The 19102-nt window shown below is 51.4% G+C and overlaps 5 protein-coding genes and 1 non-coding gene across 6 annotated transcripts; 4 read left to right on the forward strand and 2 right to left on the reverse strand.

Moving 5' to 3' along the window:
- Positions 1–236: 236 nt before the first annotated feature.
- Positions 237–1263, reverse strand: BKA67DRAFT_535877 (uncharacterized protein; the record flags this gene model as incomplete). The annotated part of the gene is made up of 2 exons (XM_046100075.1): positions 237–527; positions 1033–1263. 2 exons carry the CDS (start codon positions 1261–1263, stop codon positions 237–239), a joined length of 522 nt encoding a protein of 173 aa, XP_045958831.1.
- BKA67DRAFT_282937 (uncharacterized protein) lies at positions 1257–4048 on the forward strand. The gene is made up of 2 exons (XM_046095957.1): positions 1257–2505; positions 2577–4048. The coding sequence occupies exons 1-2, from the start codon at positions 1728–1730 to the stop codon at positions 3758–3760; spliced, it is 1962 nt and encodes a 653-aa protein (XP_045958832.1). The 5' UTR covers positions 1257–1727; the 3' UTR covers positions 3761–4048.
- A 1841-nt stretch (positions 4049–5889) lies between these two features.
- Positions 5890–7483, forward strand: BKA67DRAFT_658853 (glycoside hydrolase family 30 protein; the record flags this gene model as incomplete). The annotated part of the gene is made up of 2 exons (XM_046107352.1): positions 5890–6488; positions 6595–7483. The coding sequence occupies 2 exons, from the start codon at positions 5890–5892 to the stop codon at positions 7481–7483; spliced, it is 1488 nt and encodes a 495-aa protein (XP_045958833.1).
- An 838-nt stretch (positions 7484–8321) lies between these two features.
- Positions 8322–8393, forward strand: BKA67DRAFT_t93. The gene has a single exon. It is a non-coding gene; the product is annotated as a tRNA-Arg (tRNA).
- A 324-nt stretch (positions 8394–8717) lies between these two features.
- Positions 8718–10920, reverse strand: BKA67DRAFT_623803 (uncharacterized protein). Its single transcript, XM_046105512.1, has 3 exons — positions 10644–10920; positions 10234–10576; positions 8718–10184 (listed from the first exon to the last, which is right to left on the reverse strand). The coding sequence occupies exons 2-3, from the start codon at positions 10518–10520 to the stop codon at positions 8867–8869; spliced, it is 1605 nt and encodes a 534-aa protein (XP_045958834.1). The 5' UTR covers positions 10521–10576; positions 10644–10920; the 3' UTR covers positions 8718–8866.
- A 1568-nt stretch (positions 10921–12488) lies between these two features.
- On the forward strand, positions 12489–18301 carry BKA67DRAFT_535881 (uncharacterized protein; the record flags this gene model as incomplete). The annotated part of the gene is made up of 2 exons (XM_046100076.1): positions 12489–17945; positions 18044–18301. The coding sequence occupies 2 exons, from the start codon at positions 12489–12491 to the stop codon at positions 18299–18301; spliced, it is 5715 nt and encodes a 1904-aa protein (XP_045958835.1).
- Positions 18302–19102: the final 801 nt, after the last annotated feature.

The following is a 19102-nucleotide window of genomic DNA, read 5'->3' on the forward strand; positions in this document are numbered from 1 at the left end:
ATGCTAAACAATGTGACAAGTTTACGATCCACTGGCCTGAGCGTCATGGTGATCAGTTCTGGCCCCACAGAAGCTTCGAGAATCGATATTGCGGCTGGCGATTCTGACCGAAACACGGCGGCTGGTGGTCAGCAAGTGCGACAAGGCACCTGGGGTTTTAGGCGGCGTTCGGTTGGTGACAAGCTGCAGGGACTCCCGCTCGTGGAAGCATTGGCCCCCTGGACCCTGCTAGACTTTCATAACCCCAACGGATAACTGATACTTGTACAAGGATTGGGGGTGACCAGGCCGCCGGGAGCAAGCGCCCGCTTAACCGCATTGTCTACTCCAAACGGGCTCACCAGTCGATCGATAACCTGCGTTTGTGCCAAATGCTGGGAGAAGTTCTGGAAGAAGTAATGACCAGACGCAATCTGCACTATCAACGCAGGTTCAACCTCCCATATTTCTATGGTGACGGGGTCGATTGGATAGCCACTATGGGTCTGATCCGTGGCAGATGACCACTGAGGACACCGCTCTGTCGCCTGTAGATGCAGCGCTATGTAAACAAACTGCAACACCCTGTATCTATTGGATGAACCGCTCCATACTCAGTGAATACTGGGCCGCCTCTTTGACGAGTGGAACCCTCCTGTGAAAGTACCAGACACCTGGGTCTGCTCTGTGGAAGGGTGCGGGGGCAAGTAGACGGAACCCAGGAGAATGACGATTTGTCGAATTTCACAAAAATTTCCCAATCCCCAGCCTGACGATTTTTATTCCCCGGGGATGGGAAGAGCATTTGAACAGCACATCACAACTCGTTTTGTGCAAGGGAGATAAAGTACTGGCCGGCTGTGTTTGTGCTGTGCTGTGCTGTGCTGTGTTGTGCTGTACTAGGCTGATAAATCGATCAAGGTCGAGGCAGAGACGTCAAACAAAGTCGCAAGTGTTCCCCGATATCTATCAATCAATTCTCGTGGTTGAAGCTCGTCCCTCTCTGACTCCAGTCCTACTCCCGTCCTACTCCCAACCTTTTCCACCTCTCACCTCGAACGCAACACCACGCAACGCATCGACCATATTCTGTCTCTTCCTGCAAAAGGGTGTTACTCCTGTCTGCGCAACCGACTTACAGCCTCCTTGCTGGTTTCCGTCTCGGTCCAGTATCCAACCAAGTGACGAGCGTTCATCACCGTCTATCTTTGTGGCAGAAGAGAGAAAAGTTGCGCCGTGCCAAGAAGAATCCACCAGCAAGTGCAAGCCAGCAGAGTCAGTCATTGAGACTCTTGCAAGTTGTGCGCAAAACAGCAGAGTCACGGAAGCAAGGCAGTTTGGGGCATTATATTTCCTTTGCTGAGATACAGTTTCTCTAAATAAGCGCACAAGGTCGTCGAGTGTGGCTACAACTGAAACGTTTTTGCAAGCCAGAAAAAAGAAAAGAAAGAAGATAAAGAGATTTGCTTCTTTTGCGATCGCATACTCCAACTCCAGGACGTCGATTCATGTGCTGGAGCCTCGCTGTCACTGGACTTGCACATCTACAGCGGCGTTTCTGAACCTCCCAAGACCGAGCCCGGGGGGTCCCTTCTTACCTAAGACAACTAAAAGGGCCTAAAGATTGCAGGTGTGGGTTCCGCAATTGAGCGCAGCACTACGCAATACCCAGCGGGTTAAGAGGCACCGGCTCTAACTTATTTTTTTTTTTCTTACTTCGAAATCTTGCCATACGCTTCGCTGACCCAATGAAGGGTTTATTCACCTCAAAGAAACCCACCTCCCCCAAGAAGCACCCAACCGGCGAGAACGACGAGAACAGAAACCCTCGCCACGGTTACAGCAACAGCAACAGCAACGGCACAGGCAGCACAGACTCGAAGCCACACTCGCCTGTCAAGCCTGCCACTGCTTTACCGCATCCATACCCACAACCGCCCCCCCACTATACGCCCGCAGTGAAGAGGGAGAGGGAATCTCAACCGCCCAGAAAAACCACCAGTGCCAGACCCGCTTCGCCCGCATTGCCTGCGCACACGCAGACGCACACGCACACGCCGACCTCGAAGGAGCAATCCCCTGCAAAGCCACGAAGTTCACGACCTTTTGGTAGGCAGAACACAGATTCCTCTTCTTCCCGTCGCAGCAAGAAGATTGACCCCAATACCCACCCCCTCAACCTTCCCCCCGAGGAGCGAGCCAAGCGCCTCTCAGCCCTCTCCAACATGAGCAACCGCAGCTCGACCGACAAGATGGACATTGACCGCGAGCCCTCGGCCGCCCCTCCGTCGTCGCCGCCGCCCGCGCAGCAGCACCCCAACAACTTCACTGTCCCCGTCACATCGCCAACCAATGGTCGCAAGACGCCGCCTACGAACGGCGATGGGCCGGTGCCCCCGCCTCATCGCTCCAACCCGTCGAGCCCTGTCCCTTCTGCGGCAGACGAGGCCGAGGCCTACAAGACCGCGGGCAACAAGTATTTCAAAGACAGGGACTACAAGAACGCCATCCTGCAGTACTCCAAAGGTAGGTGTCTTCGCATTCCCTTCGTGCCGGCCTTGATGAGTGAGACCTCGCTGACTAATCCCATCTCTCAGCTGTCGAGTTGATACCGGACTCTGCCACCTATCTCAGTAACCGTGCCGCTGCTTACATGTCGAATGGGCAATATGCGTCGGCTCTGGAAGACTGTTCTCGCGCTGTTGATTTAGATCCCTCCAATGCCAAGTTCTTGTTGCGGCTCGCCCGCATCTACACCAGCTTGGGACGCCCCGATGAAGCCCTGGTCACCTTTGGCCGCATTCAGCCCCCGGCTTCGGCCAAGGACATGGCTCCTGCCAGGGAAATGCAGCACCATATCAAGGCTGCCACTGACGCCCTCAACAGCGGCACATCTGGCTCCATGGTGCTGCACGCCCTTGACCAGGCCGAGAGATTCCTCGGAGTCGGCGCACCAAAGCCTCGTAAGTGGCAGCTGATGAGAGGCTCGGCCTACCTGAAGATGGGAGGCGTCAACTCGTTGGGCGAGGCGCAGAACGTCGCCATGTCCCTCCTGAGATACAACAACTCAGATCCCGAGGCATTGGTCCTGCGTGGCCGTGCCTTGTACGCACAGGGTGATAATGACAAGGCTATCCAGCATTTCCGGAAAGCCATCAGCGGCGACCCGGATTACCGTGACGCTGTCAAGTATCTGCGAATTGTCCAGAAGCTCGACCGCATGAAGGAGGAGGGCAACACCGATTACAAGGCCGGCCGCTGGCAAGCTGCTTTCGACAAGTATACTCAGGCGTTGGAGGTCGATCCTACGAACCGAGGCACAAACTCGAAGCTTTACCAGAACCGTGCACTTTGCAGGATAAAGCTCAAGCAGTACGACGAAGCCATCGCAGACTGCGAGAAGGCTATCAGTCTCGATTCTTCATACATGAAGGCCCGCAAGACAAAGGCCAATGCTTTGGGCCAAGCCGAGCGGTGGGAGGACGCCGTCAAGGAATGGAAGGCCATTCAAGAGATGGACCCCGAGGACCGCAACATCGCCAAGGAGATCCGAAGGGCCGAACTCGAGCTCAAGAAGGCTCAGCGGAAGGATTACTACAAGATCCTCGGTGTTTCCAAGGACGCCAGTGACAGCGAAATCAAGAAGGCGTATCGCAAACTGGCTATTGTCCACCACCCCGACAAGAACCAGAACGATCCTTCAGCAGAGGAACGTTTCAAGGACATTGGTGAAGCGTACGAAAACTTGAGCGACCCTCAGTATGTTGATATGTCCCCGTGATTATTATACGCACAACGCTAACAACTTAACAGGAAGCGGGCCCGTTATGACAGTGGCGAAGACCTCGTCGACCCCTCGGACATGTTCTCCGGCGGTGGTGGCATGGGTGGCATGGGTGGGGGTATGGGCGGTATTGACCCTGAAATTCTATTCAGCATGATGAACGGTGGAGGCGGCTTCCCCGGCGGTGGTGGTGCCCGCTTCTCGACTGGTGGTGGTGGTGGTGGCGGCCGAGGGCCTCAAGGCTTCCCCGGTGGATTCCACTTCGGTTGACAAGAGGAAGGAGACGGAGGTGGTGACGAGCCCCTAGATCAAGCAGAATTTAGGAGGCGCCGTCGTCGCGCTGGACGTAAGCGGCGAGCTGCGAGCTCTGACATGTCCGGTGACGACAACACGTCCCGCAACGCCGACCTGGACGATCGAGTAGCTCAGGTAAAGCGCCTGGGTATGTTCGTCCTCGCTGCCTTGGTCTTCTTGCCTCGGGCACTGGCGATCAGCACAATTGTGCTTGTGGTCCTTGTGTATACGGGCGTTGCCTTGTTTTCTTAAGCTATGATCTTTTCCAACGGGTCATCATGAGCATGGCGGACGATATTCATGACATTCATGTAAGGGACGGTGAAATGATAAAAGACCTGGTTGGGGATAGACTTGATTTGCATCATGCATATCTGCACTGGAAAGAGAGCACCGATATCGATAGCCCAAATCATTTACAGGCGTTTCCATGGAGTTGCTTATTTTATGAACACGGCACAACCAATTGGAGCTGTTTTGGTTCATGCGGTTGGCAGCTAAGTATGTAATTTGATTGGACTCGAGTTGTGCAATTCAACCATTACACATGAGACAATTAGATAGAGATTCTACGTCTATAAATTGAATAAGTTTTCCTGTCGCTTACACATCTCTGGTTTGGCGATATTTCGTGGACTCCCCGTGGCGTTGTTCACCACCGTACAAGGAAAGTACCTCAAAATCATCCATTGGCGGGCAAAGGAGCCATTGTTTCCGCACGCGGAACTTGGCCTAGACTACTCGAGAGATGCCAAGTCGACGTCAGCTTACCGTAACCCCATATTTGCGAAAACGAACTCGCTATCAACTTGACTTCCGAACTTTTGGTGCACCCCTTTCAAGCGTAGTACTTACTGCCTTCTCGAGTCGGTCATGAATTGTAATCCCGATTTTAGTCAAGTGTCGTAAAAACGGTAATTGCCGAACGGTAGTTCTTCTTAGACAATTCTATACAACGACGAAAGGGTAACGTCAGGAACTTTGTAGAGTTATCTAAGTAACATTCGCATTATCAAGTAATAGTTTGCGTAACATACCATGCGTTTTCGTCAAGTATTAACTACTTGGAACCATTTTCATAGCATATTACGCCACGTATAATCAAAGAAGTGTGACGGCTTTGACCAAGGCGAAGCTACGCGATCATGTAATATGTATAAGTGTCTCGCGATTAAGTCTTTTTGTTCTTTAGCTTTCTTGACTTCACAATACATACGGTAAACAACGATCCAAGTCTTCGTGCTCTGTTGCGACCGTGACAAGAGGCCTAGCAAAAGCTCAGCATATGTAAAGTACTCATTCAATTTAAAATATGTGTATGTATAATTATATGCATAAACTCACCAAGTGCGCAGGGTAACTAGTTCAGACTTACCGGTATGCTGTCGGTTGTTTTATAATACCCGATACTACATCTGGTACGGAGTTGATATACATAGGAGACTTCTATTAATAGCAGAACTTGAATGTTCACGAACAGCGTATGGCTAAAGTGACTTGATATAGCCGGTCGGCCTGTGTCGTGTCGCGATTGCTTCTTCCGACTTGGCCTCAGCATACCCCACAGCTCGAGGTGGTGCAATTGTATAAGATCCCTAGATCCGAAAACCATTAGGCTACGTTTGGCTCTCTGTTATGACCCGGTCACGTCTATAGGATCGGGCTTCATGGAATATCCGGCAGATGCAGATTAATGGACGGCCAAATGACAGTAACAGCTCTGGCACGTTATATAAACATACCAAACTTCAGTGGCATTAGGATGTTGTCCGTTTGATGGTCGTCATATGCATTTTTGTCGGAAACAACTCATGACTTGAACGTTGCCGACGATGAAAGCAATAAGTTTTCTCCTGGCCATCGGCGCCGCTACACCGACCTCGGCGCTCTCTTCATGGCGCCGCGCCGCAGGTGACATCACGGTAGATTTAAGCAAGACTTACCAGACCATGGACGGGTTTGGATGCTCCTTCGCCTTCCAGAGGGCCAATCTGATAACGAACATGTCCGACAAGACAAAGCAACGCCAGCTCCTCGACCTGCTCTTCAACACGACCACGGGCGCCGGGCTGTCCATCGTGCGAAACGGCATCGGGTCCTCGCCCGACAGCAGCAGCGACCACATGAACACCTTCGCGCCCACGAACCCGGGCGGACCCAAAGCGGCGCCGCGGGACAGCTGGGACGGCAGGGACTCCGGCCAGCTGTTCGTCAGCCAGGAGGCCTACAGGACGTACGGCGTGAGGACGATATACGGAGACGCGTGGAGCGCGCCGGGCTACATGAAGAGCAACGGGAACGAGAACAACGGCGGCACGCTCTGCGGCGTCTCCGGGACGAGCTGCCAGAGCGGCGACTGGAGGCAGGCCTATGCGGACTACCTGGTGCGCTACGTCAAGTACTATGCCGATGCAGGGGTTCCCGTGACGCAGTAGGTGTGGTTTCTGATTACGTTTTTCCGTTCTTTCTTTTCTTTCCAAAATGTGTGTATATATATATAACAGTATTGGTATCTGTTCTGACTTCTCTGATCACAGCCTCGGCTTTCTCAACGAGCCAGAATTTGCGGCAAGCTACGCATCCATGTCTTCGAGTGGTGCCCAAGCTGCCGACATGATCAAGGTGCTGTCTTCGACGCTGCAGGCAGCGAACCTGTCCTCGCAGGTCGGCATCGCGTGCTGCGAGTCCGAAGGCTGGGGCAACCAGGTCAACATGCTCAACGCCATCAAGTCGGCCGGGGCCGAGGCCCTGCTCAGGACGGTGACCTCGCACACGTACACGGGCGGGTCGTCGAGCCCCATGAACACCAAGGTGCCCGTCTGGCTGTCGGAGCAGTGCGACCTCAACGGCCAGTGGACGGCGTCCTGGTACGCCAGCGGCGGAGCCGGCGAGGGGCTGACCTGGGCCAACAACATTTACGCCGCCGTCGTCAATACGCAGGTCTCCGGGTACCTCTACTGGGAGGGCGTGCAGTGGCCGGATCCCAATACCAACGAGAAGATGATCAAGGTGGCCAAGACGGCGCCGTACGACTACGAGGTCTCGAAGAGGCTGTGGGCGTTTGCGAACTGGAGCCGGTTCGTCAGACCCGGCGCCGTCCGGGTCGGAAGCAGCGGCGGAAGCGGTGTCAAGAGCGCGGCTTTCAGGAACGTTGACGGCAGCGTGGCAGTCGTGGTGATCAGCACAGGGGGCTCGGCGAGCGCTGTCAGCGTGAGGATCACAGGGTTCACGCCGACGACGGCGTCGGCCTGGGTGACAGACGCTGCTCACAACTGTGCCGAGACCAACGTGACTGTCGCTGATGGCTCGGTAGTGGGCACTGTTGCCGCCAGGTCGATAACGACGTTCTTCATTCCCGGGCAAGCGGCGGCGGCAGCGACTCCGACCTTGAAGCCGTTGAGCAAGAGAGGCTGGCGCTTTTTGTGATGCTACGGGTGTGTGACCTGGGACCCAGGGGTCTGGACGCCTATACTTGATGTCTGTCTCTATTTAATAACATACAAGTAACATAAAAGAATGACCGAGCCCGTAAATATATATATATTTGGAGAGAGGGGTCCAGATCTTGTACAACAGCACGCTCAGGGTCCGTTGTACGACTGCTTGAATCTTTAACATGTAATCAGTCCTATGATGTTCTTTAAGGCACATATGCCTGCGTTTTCTTGCACACTCATATAACCAGATGTTCGCTCATCACACAACTATGGAGCCCGACACTAAGACACGACTGGTCATGTCATCTCGCCCAGCCGTTGCTGTTGTAGGTGAGATGGACCATGTGCTGTATCGCCTTGAACAGCCACACCACCAGGCACAGTGGTTGAAATGTGTTTGGCCACTCGAAAGCCAGGTAGACAATTTCCTGGAGGGGTTCTTGGTGGGATCAGGGGATGGTATAGGAGGAGAGGTCCAGTGCCTGAACCTTCCTGCCTCATTGTCGTGGAGACACTGTTTTCAACGGTGACTCCCGTCTGTGTGATGCCGCTACATACAGTAGACTGTCTTCACAACTTGGACTGGTGGCCCCACATAGCAAAAGAGAAATATTCTAATGCCAAGCCGCAGCTGGCCGGTAGGTGACGAGCCCACAAAACTTAACTCAACACACTTTTACTTACGCTGGCTTACCCGCTTTTGTGAGAATAACGATCCCAGTTTTTTTCCTAGCTAGAGAAGAAAGAGGAGACTAGGTGAGCTGAAAATTGTTACTTCTTATTTCCGCATAACTGACCAAGAATCCATGAAGCAGAACAGCTTTCCAGCCCTGCTGGCGCAATGGTAGCGCGTTAGACTTCTAATCTAAAGGTTGTGGGTTCGACCCCCACGTGGGGCTTCTTTTTGAGTTTATTTCAGACCATTAATCTGCTGGACACTGTTTCTTCTTTTTTTATTTATTTATTTATTTTGGTTTCTTTTCTACTTGGCAACTCAAATATCCGGTGGGTGTCATGGAGAGTTAGCACTTGCAATGCGGCTGGAGTGGGGACAAAGGACCATACACATACAACCTGGATGGCCCGGTGCACGTTTACCAGTAGGGGCCGCGGTGTGCTGTTGTTGGTCCTGTAGTCGGTGCCGTTGTGTTGTTCTTACTGTAGAGTAGGCACCATTTTTTAGTTTCAGTATAGAGCGCTGCCCAATTGAGAGCAGTTGGTGTCAACAGGGTAGTCAGTGTAGTTAACATTGACAGAGTTGTTCAGCTGAGTGCTATGTTGTCCAAACGCATCGTGCTATCTGAAGGTAGTGTCTGGGCAACTATGATTGTCTAACTGCTGGACGTTATTTATTCCCGTCCTATGCCTGGTCCTAACTAGTGCCCACACTCTTGTTGGCGTTTGTATCCTTCCCACCGCTGCCTGTGATCAATGCGACACTGTCCATGCAGCCAAACCCAGCGGCTACACCACCTTCTTCGCTTTGGTCTCCTTTTGTCCTGAGCAGATAGCCTGCCTGCTCGTTCAGTTGAATGCCGCGGCCTTCCGAACTCTTCTCCCGCTGGTCCCAAATGCATGTGCCGTAGATACCTAATTCACAGATAACGCCACCCGTCTCTAACTTGCCGTTACGTAGGATGGTGTTCTTGACCGGTGGTGGTGTGATCAGCTCCATAAGGATATACGCACCCCAGTGGTCTTCCGGCTTCGACTTGAGAAATCCCGGAATCGCCGTCCGGTAGACGTTGTTCCCGCCGCCCTCGCGCTGCGGCTTGAGGACGTACTTCTTGCACTCCTCCGCGTCGAGCGCGAGCTTGCGGGCCTCCTTGCCTGCCGGTGATGTGTCGAGTGGATAGATATTGGTGAACGTGGCTTCGAGGTCCTTGAGCGCCGTGTGGGTAGCCGGCGAGAGAAAGCGGTGGAGGATAGACGACTTGGAGGAGTCGTCGGTGTTGGGCGTTGCGAGGACTTGTTGCACTTTCTTGGTTCCAGCGACTTGTGTGAGCACGGTGGGGCACTTGATGGCAGCGGAGCGCTCAAGGTGGTAGCGGGCATCCCATGCGCTTTGGTCAGGGTAATCGGACGGGCCATAGCCACAGCGCATGTAAATCACAGCGACTTCGAAGGTCAGATGGGGTAGCTGAGGTGAGGTGTAGAGGAGTTGTCGGCCCTTGCCTTCCGCGAGCTTGGTGTGCTTCAGGACTTGCGAGAAGGGAAGTCGGAAGACGAGGATGCTCTGGGGTGGGCCCGAGACCTGGTATTCGAGATGCTTCTGATCGAAGATGTTACGCTCGCCATCTTGAGTCAAGAAAATTACACACTTCTGGTTTCCTGTTACGGCCGCCCCATAAGCTCTGTATGCTTGCGTAATGCCATGGGCTAACCCTTTTGTGCTGTGGTTGTCCGGAAGGGTAGTAAAGCCTTTAGTGACTGGGCTGGAGAGCAGGTTATACTCATGCACTGAGAGATAACGGTGCAAGAGCGAAGTCTGGGCCGCAAGACCGCCAAACGATGAAGCGATGGTGTTGAATTCCACCTGTTTGATCTGAGGCGTTGAATCGGGACGCTCCTGGTGCACCATGTAGTCGGATCTAAACAAGCCGAGTGACAAAGGCTGGACATAACCCTCCTCCTTGACTTTCAAGTGTACTTTCCAGAGAGCTTGAGTGAAGTCATCACTGTCGCCGATTCTGTAATTTGTCAGCTCATGATATTTCGTCCAAAAGGGGCGAGAGCTACTCTTTCACGATCTGCGCAAGAAAGTCCTCATCCTTGCTGATCGAAGCATATAACTCATTGTAGGCTTTTTGAACGTGGAGTCCTTGGTCGAAGCAGAGTTTTGGGAAGGGACTTGGAAAGAGCGTGACAGGGACAGCTGTAGCCAAGATATTGCTAGGATCTGCCTCTGCTTTAACAAGATTGGGAGGTGGGCGAACAGTAAGTCCATGTGCGATAGACCAATCTTTCACCACTTCAGTGAGTCTCTCGCCTTCTGAGGCGCTTAGTTCAGGAGGGTAGGATGACATCTTGTCTGAAGAATCCCGTATAAGTATCTATGCTGAAAGCAATATGAAAAGTTATACTATTGTATAAGTTAGCACTCCCGAAGACAAGTCGTGAATTGGCTGTGCAGATATTTCTGTAGCTACCTTTTGATCAGAGGGTTTTTTTTTTGGTGGGTAATCTTTTTGTACGCTGTTGTCTCACGGCTGCTGCTCTTCCGTAAGGGGGATCTGGTGAGCAAACGGATGAGCAAGTGGCAGTCAGTCAAACACAGAAATGACACCACTATGTATGTCTTCGGTGCGTGACGTGACAGATGGAACGAAGTGGTTAACCTAGAACTGCCCCACTTGAGGAGCACGATTGACGCGATCACGGAGCTTAGCAGACGAATTGACAAATTGGATGGTTGATTACAAAGCTGACGAAGAAAGAGTATATTCTATGCTCGAAACTAACTATAGCAATTTCAAAGGACTTCGGATAACAGTTCAAAACAATCCAAGACATAAAGTATGTAGTATGTCCTTAATGGTGATCATTGCGTCATGCTACTTCAGACAACAGTACTGATTCCGAACGGTACTGATTCCGGATTTCACATGCACAACACAATAATATCAGTTTGGGCTTCAAATACGATAGAACAGAAAGCCCTCAAATGCCAAGAAGATAACTACTCCGACTCAACTCGCTGGAAGGCTTCAGCTTCGACTCCGACTCCAACTTTGGCTTGGATAGTGTTATTGGCAACATCAACCAGATGGGTGTGACGTCGAGCTCAAGAAATGTATTCCGCATGATGTGAAATAACAACTACCCCGCCCCCACCTGAACGAACCGTGTGCGGTAGAGTTCAAAGCTCAATCGCTTATCTTATCAGTAAGTTAAGTGCCACAGAGTGCTACTGTATGTACATACAAACGTACCTAGGATATACTTTTACACTCTATGTACTAACCTAAGGTTAGTTATATGTGGAGTTACACAGGCGCCACTTCCGCGTCGCGCCCCGCACATCCCCCCAAGCACCAGCGCGTCCAGCTTGTGGATTTCGGATTTACAGTAGGAACACCAAAACGGGACATTAAACATTCAACATTCGGTTGAACTGCCGTCGTCTGTCTCTGGTCGCCACTCCTTGTCAAAAGTTTACTCGAAGTCGAATAACGGGCAATTTCATGGTTGGCGAACTCCCCATTTATTGGGCAGCGATTTCCTCAAATGGTATGATGTGGAGCAATCTGGGAGTGTTCAGCTCTGCGATAGCCAACTCTCGCCCGTTTTGCGGTTACTCTTGACCTTGGAATAGCCGCTCACTCCATATCTTTTTTTTTTCTTTTGGTGTTTCGGAGCATTTTGCACTCTGCCCGCCGAACTCACTCTCCTGAGCTTCTTGGACCGAATCCATACCTGGACCGCCAGTTGACAAATCCACCATAAGCAACCAAGTATTTGTTTCTTATCACAAAGTCACCACCCAGCGCATACCTTCTGTCGCAACGCCAACCTGACGATCGGAAGCCATTCTCGAACAAGCCGAATATCTGCAATCGCGAACAAGGTAGCCCCGCAGACCTCTCTGCCTCTCTGCCCATCACAGCTATCCCAGCATAGTACACATCTTGCATTACCCTTTCTTTGCGAAGCTCCTCATAGCAATGAACTGGTGAGACCACCGGATTGCGTGCCTCATATTCTCAGATTCGGGTTCAAGCTTAGCTTCCTAAGGTAGGTACGATAAAACGTCGACTCTAATTTATCGAGCAATAGTCCCTTCCTCCATCATATTATCTCCCCCATGTAGTTCAACAGAAAGCTTCAAGTTTGGCACCTTGCTATTGCTGCTGGAAGCTGCCTGTAAAACCCCCAGCAACGAAAACAATCACTGATTCTAACTTTCCAGAAATATTCTTCGTCCAACTTTCACCAACACCAGACCGCAGCTCCACTCATTCTCAGATCTGCGATGCGACAGTCTTTGCGACGAGATGACAGCGACTGTTGATCCCTGGGAGTGGGACACCGATAGGGTGGTACAGGAGCTCTGCACGGGAAAACGAACATGGAAACCATCGACCGACCCGCCCAAGCTACCCAATATCGAGCATCTCCGAGAAAGCTTACGAGAGAACGAAGTTGACGGGCAGAGCCTTCTCGGCTCAGCAAGCGACGCGCCGGACTTCTGGTTTGATCTCGGGATCAAGGCGATCAAGCATAAAGAAACACTGAGGGATGCCATCACCCAATTCCGTCGCGCGAGTCGCAAGTACAAAATCTGGAAGCTTCGACAAAAGGAAGATGACGATGACGATTACAATATCTACAATGGGGTGCTGGGTCGCCTCGACGAAACAAGCAGGAAAAGAAAACTAGAGGAAGAGCGCAAAGATGAGAGCGCAGAGTCTGCATACAACACTCCCCAAGCAATCTTGTCTGGGCCTTCGACGCCAGCTGCACCTCTTCAAGCTGCAACCCCTACAGTGTCTTCACCCGCTGCACCACCGACTTCGGCAGCCAAAGCGTCCCAGGAACTTGCAACTGCAGATGGACCTATTCGCAAGAAGCGCAGGATTGCCCCCGTCACGCTTTCTTCTGACGTTAGTGCCGAGGGTCTTCGCAATATGCCCCAGGGTAATCTAGTATCCGACTTGACACCCGAAGAAGAAGAAGCGGCTGCGACAAAGCTTTCAGGAGCCTACATTGGCCCATATGTCCTGAATAGAGCAGACATAATCGAGTTTCATTTCTCTGCTCAACCACTTGCGAACGAGGATTTAGAGTTCGAAATCCAACAGGAATCTTATCCGATCGGGTTGAGAAGACAGCGTGCTCGTCTCGTCAAACGCCGATTGGCTAAACAGCAGCATGTCTTCAGACCTAGCAAGGCAGACATGGTTCTAGGAGGCGACGACCCGGAACACGATCAAGTGCTGCCGGCATGGGGCGAATCTGACGACGAGTACGATTCGGAGACTTGGAAAGAGATCGTGGAAGAAGCAGATGAACGTGAAAAACTCAAGGAAAAGCCTCGCACCGACCTCTCGAACGAAGAGAAGAACACGATTGTCGACCAGATTATCTCGGAGAAAACCGCTGCTTGGGAGACTGTCAAGTTGCCGGCACTCCAACATAGAGCCAATCATATGTGGAACAAAGCTCGCAAACAAGGGCTCAAGCAGGCTATTGACAGAGAGAGTCGACTCATTGCTCGCTATCGTCAACGACTGAGTAATTTTCGAGAAGAGATTGTCAAGCAGCCGTGGACAAACGAAGCGGATGTTAGGAAGGTTGAAGGAATCTTCGATCAGACCATCGTTGATCTTGAATACTCTACTTGGCTCCTCAATCTGCTGCTGTCCCTACATGAACCAAAGAAGTTACCAAGAGCGCCTCGTCGGCAGCGACCAAAACTGGCCAAAGAACAAATTGTTGGCTCCGATGAGGAGATTCTGGCAAGTGATTCAGATTCTGACGAACCTGAATTCTCCAGCTTCATCATCGATGATGCATCTCAGATACGCGATGAGGTCATGTATGAAGTCGAGGATGACGGGCAGACGAACCTCGAAGAGCCCGCAATTGTCAATGAACTGATTGAAGTTGGAACCAGCAACAGCACTTCCACTAAAACGTCTGAGGGCGTCGAGCACAAGACTGGTGCTGCCGATGTGCTTCCTTTGGAACAAGACGAAGAAGACGTGCCCACGGACCTTGCCGAGGGTACAGATCCCAGGTCCTCAGAGGTGGCTCCAGCTGCAGAGCATGCCGAAGGTCCCCAGGACCGACATACTGCTGTAGCCTCTCATGCTCCCGCTTTGCCGGCCGCTTTCGCGCGCACCATTCAAACAGAGCGTGCAGACGCAGACAACAGCAGTATGCTGGACGTAGTGGATGAGGAAGACGTCTTGGACCTGACCGAGCCCAAAATTAAGGTCGAGGAAACGTCGACTCCAATGCCCAAAATCAAGCGTGCTTCAAGGACTTATAAAGGTGTAGAGCTGGTTGATCTTGTGACCCCCGAGAAAGGCAAAGCGATCGTCAAATCGTTTCAAACGCCGAGTCGCCCTCAGTTCGTAAAGTCGAAATCGCTTGGACTCTCACAATTGCAAGAAAACGGGTTGGCTGAAAACCAGAATATAGTCCATGAACTTCTGAAGAGCCTTGATGAGGTTCACCGGTCTACTATTTTCAGCTTTGCACTGTGGGAAGTGGACGAGCTATGGAATGGCTTTGTTGTCCCTAGCCTTCACTCTCCCTATCTACCCAAAACCCCGCTCCGGTCTGAGAATGAGCAGGACTTGTTTTACGGACTGCACCTGGCCCGTCTGTTCGACGCTTACCTCGGAGATAAATCGCAGCACTTGAGGCGTTGGTTCCAGTCACAGGCCGGCAGGATTGCTCTCGAGGATAAAAAGGACTTCTTTCCAGAGTTTGTATCCTCTTTGCGGGAGCTTTCTCTCAACTACAGCATTGGGATGACCCCCAAAAAGCCGATGGCTACACCTCTCTCATCGCCCAAGAAAAGCACCAAGGTCTTGGAGGAGCCAGAAAAAGATCTTGAAGGAGATTTGGATGATCTTGATACAGATGAATCATCTTCAAATGGCAAGAAACGCAAGACAGTCATTAAGCGTGACCAGGCAGCCTTGAATCTTCGCGAGAGTGACCAGCGACGTGTACAAGAACAAGCTGAGCGAATCAAGGCATTGCGGACAAAACTGGCACTTTCGAACGATATTACTGCAAGCCAGAACATGGGTTTCATCATCAATGAATCCAAGCAAGATGATCAGGGCTTCATATATGTACCAGAAAACATCGCTCGGCGTATCAAGGATCACCAGATATCTGGTGTACGCTTCATGTGGAATCAGATCGTTGTGGACATCAAGTCTAGGCAGGGCTGCTTGCTCGCCCATACAATGGGACTTGGAAAGACTATGCAGATCATTACTCTGCTCCTGACCATCTCTGGCGCCGCTGCATCAACGGATCCATCCGTGTCCTCGCAGATACCTGATGACCTCAAAGAGTCCAAAACACTAATTCTTGCACCTGCCTCTCTTGTCAATAACTGGTACGATGAATTCATCATCTGGACCCACGGTTCTAAGCATCATCTTGGTGAGGTGTACAAGATTGATGCAAACTACAAGGAGCCTGATCGATTGGAAACCCTTGAATCATGGTCTACGAAGGGTGGTGTGTTGCTCATCGGCTACACCCTGTTCAGACAGCTGCTCATGCAGGAATCGGAGAAAATCGACGCACTCCTCCTTGAAGCCCCAAACCTCATTGTTGCAGACGAGGCGCATTTGCTGAAGAACAAGGTCTCTCTTATCAGCGAATATGCAGCAGGTTTCCGGTCGCATGTCAGAATTGCTTTGACCGGTTCACCTCTAGCTAACAATGTTCTGGAGTACTACTCCATGATCAATTGGATTGCCACCAATTATCTGGGAGGCACCACAGAATTTCGACAAGACTTTGCTCAACCGATTGAAGCTGGACTTTCTGCTGACAGCCTGCACTCTCAACGAAGAAAGGCCCTCGTGAAACTACGATCACTAAAAGAAACGGTGGCACCCAAAGTTCATCGCCGGACCATCCACGCACTAAAGGACGAGCTTCCACAAAAGACGGAATTTGTTATTTCAGTCCCCCTTACAGATATGCAGCGTAAGGCATACGAGCTCTACATGAATTATGTCTACGTCAACGGTGAAACAGCGAGACTCTTTGCTATTTTACAAATACTTGCATTGCTTTGCAATCACCCTGCATGCTTCCGAAGCCGCTTGATAAAGGCGACTGACAACAAGACGGACGACGGCAAAACGAGGAACGCGGCCTTGCCTCCACAACTAGTAAGCGAAGAGCTTACACTGATTCGTCACGCCGATGTTGCGGGCGCAGCAGGTGAAGTACATTCTTGGAAGATTCCACTATTCAACAAGATAATCAATGAGAGCATTCGGCAAGGAGACAAAGTATTGGTCTTCTCTCAGTCCCTACCCACTCTGGACTATCTTGAAAGCGTTCTTAACCGTCAAAAGCAGAACTTCATTCGATTGGACGGCTCGACCACCATGAACAAGCGTCAAGATATGGTCAAAGACTTTAACAATGATAGGAATACATTTGATGTCTTTCTGATCTCCACCACAGCTGGAGGTCTTGGCCTAAACATTACAGGCGCTAATCGTGTGATTATCTTTGATTCCAAGTTCAACCCACAGCACGAACAACAAGCTGTTGGCCGTGCATACCGCCTGGGACAAACCAAACCGGTTTTTGTGTACCGCTTGATCTGTGGCGGCACGTTTGAAGAGAAAATGCAAAACAAGGGTGTGTTCAAGTTGCAACTTGCGTCTCGTGTAGTAGACAAGAAAAACCCCATCCCCAAGGCCCAATCGTTCCAAAAGATGTTTGACAAGCCCGTCGAGCCTGAGCAACAAGACCTGTCAGCGGTTGCTGGGAAGGACAATGTGCTGGATGTTGTACTCAACTCAGAATTGGTCCAAGGCATTCGATCGATTGTCCTGTCGGATACTTTCGAAGAGGAAAACCTCGAGGACGAACAGCTGACCATCGAAGAGATACAAGAGGCCAAGCAGCTTATTGAATTACATCAGGCTCGTCTTACTGGGATGCCAATTGCCGCTGGTCATCATCCATTGCCACCTATAGCCTCCTCCTTTTTTTCGGTGCCTCCGCCTGGTGGGTTGAATGACATATATGCTCAGGATGCAGTTGCACAATTTCATGCCGGCGCTTCAGGCGATGGTCCACGTGCGCCACATCCTGTAAACGGTTCCATGGGTACGGCTCCTACTGCGCCAAAGAGCCTGGAGGGTGCACCACACCCCTCTTTCCAAACAGGCACAGTACAGCCGGTGTTGGGCCCAACGACACAAGTTCGAGAGGCAGTAATTCAAATGGGAAGTACTCTTTCGGCATCCGAACTGAACTTCTGGGGCAATGCCAATGTCCTCAAGGGGGAACTTGGCAGACTTTTTACAGCAGGCGAAACTGACGCCGAGACCAAAGACAAAAAGAGGCAGGCCGCCCAAAGTATTGCCAACGCTTTCCGAGATTCGGATGGGCAAAGAAACCACCACGAATCAGCCCAAGCAAAAATTGCGCTTATTGAATCAGCACGCTCATCACATCTCATTGAGGCGATCTTGGAGGGCAAGTATACCCCCGAACAACTGGCTTCGCTAAGCGGGGATGCTATTCGTCAGCTCTCACTGGAGTTAGCACCGGTCTCCTCGGATGACCAAGGCAGCGAAACAGCCAAAGCTGCAGACGACAAAGTTCACAGTGCCGACCAGATAACAAAAGCTGGCGCTAGTGCAACCGGGCCTCAAGGGGTAAATAACCACAGACGAACACAGACCCATAACCCATCGGGTAGGGCCATGTCTGCCATTCATCCTGAAGTAGGTGTTCTTGGTGACGAGCACACGTGCCGTCTTTTGCCTCCCATATGACACTACAAGACTTGACCACATGACCATCGTTGCTAACAAGCTTAAAGCAGCAGAAAAGCGCAGAGCTCCCGTCCGTCTCCCAGAGAGGAGGTTCGGCTCCGGTTCCACGAAAGTCGCACAAGCACGACGACCAGGCGGTCCTCGAAGAACTGAAAGCCGATAGAGAGGCTAATAGCAGAGAGCCTAGACTGCCGGACTGGGCTAGGAATGCAGTTGCGAGTCAAGGTCGACCTGCACCTTCATCCTCAGCATCGCCTGTACCGTCAACTGCGCCACTTAGGCGCGCCAGAAATCCGTTTCTCTAAACCTTTTGGTGTTTGTATTTCTTCAAGATGCGTCGCTTTACATGACATCTTCGGGCGTTTGGTTGCATTTCCTAAACAGCGCTTGTTTCATGTCATTATGAGATACCCAGATCACTGACGATAAGCATTGGCATTTGCGGCTTCATTCGCCAAGTCATTGGGGGGGGGGGGGGGGGGGGGGGGGGGGGATTAAACGTGACTGGCAATTTGGTAAGGCAATGGGCGTATGGAGCGGACAAGATTTGCGATAGACAATTGACGCACTTTGAGACGCGTAGAATGACGGAGGTATTGCTTTTGGGGGGTGAGGAACTTTGAGCGAGTTGCTACCCTCTCACCTTATATGGATAGTACTATTGACTCGGTCTCAGGTGTGGTGTGTTCTAGGGCGGCAACTGCTGAAACGGAACGGTCCAGTCAGGCGGTAGATAAGAAAGAGGTGTTTGACTCGCAGATCAGATAGATCTCTGCTCTAGTCTAGCACCAGACTCTTGCATAGGACCAAGACCAATATAATCTAAAACCAGGTGCGTAGAGTGCACTGGATCAGTGCTTGGATTGATTTGATTGATTGTCGCGCTCGTGACAAGAGAGAACCAAAGTCGGTACGGTAATTCGTAGTGGTGTGGTGCGTGCGCCTAACCTACATACTGCACTGTGCCATATGTGACTTGTATTAGGTAACAACAATGGGGCAAGAGGGCACTGGAGATCAGTTCAATGTTCCTGCACCCCAGACTATTACGTCACACTAGTCTCGCATGGGATCCTGCAGTACACACATAGCACATACGGATCCGT

Source organism: Truncatella angustata, assembly GCF_020726525.1.
Source record: "Truncatella angustata strain MPI-SDFR-AT-0073 chromosome Unknown BKA67scaffold_4, whole genome shotgun sequence".
Taxonomy (NCBI): domain Eukaryota; kingdom Fungi; phylum Ascomycota; class Sordariomycetes; order Amphisphaeriales; family Sporocadaceae; genus Truncatella; species Truncatella angustata.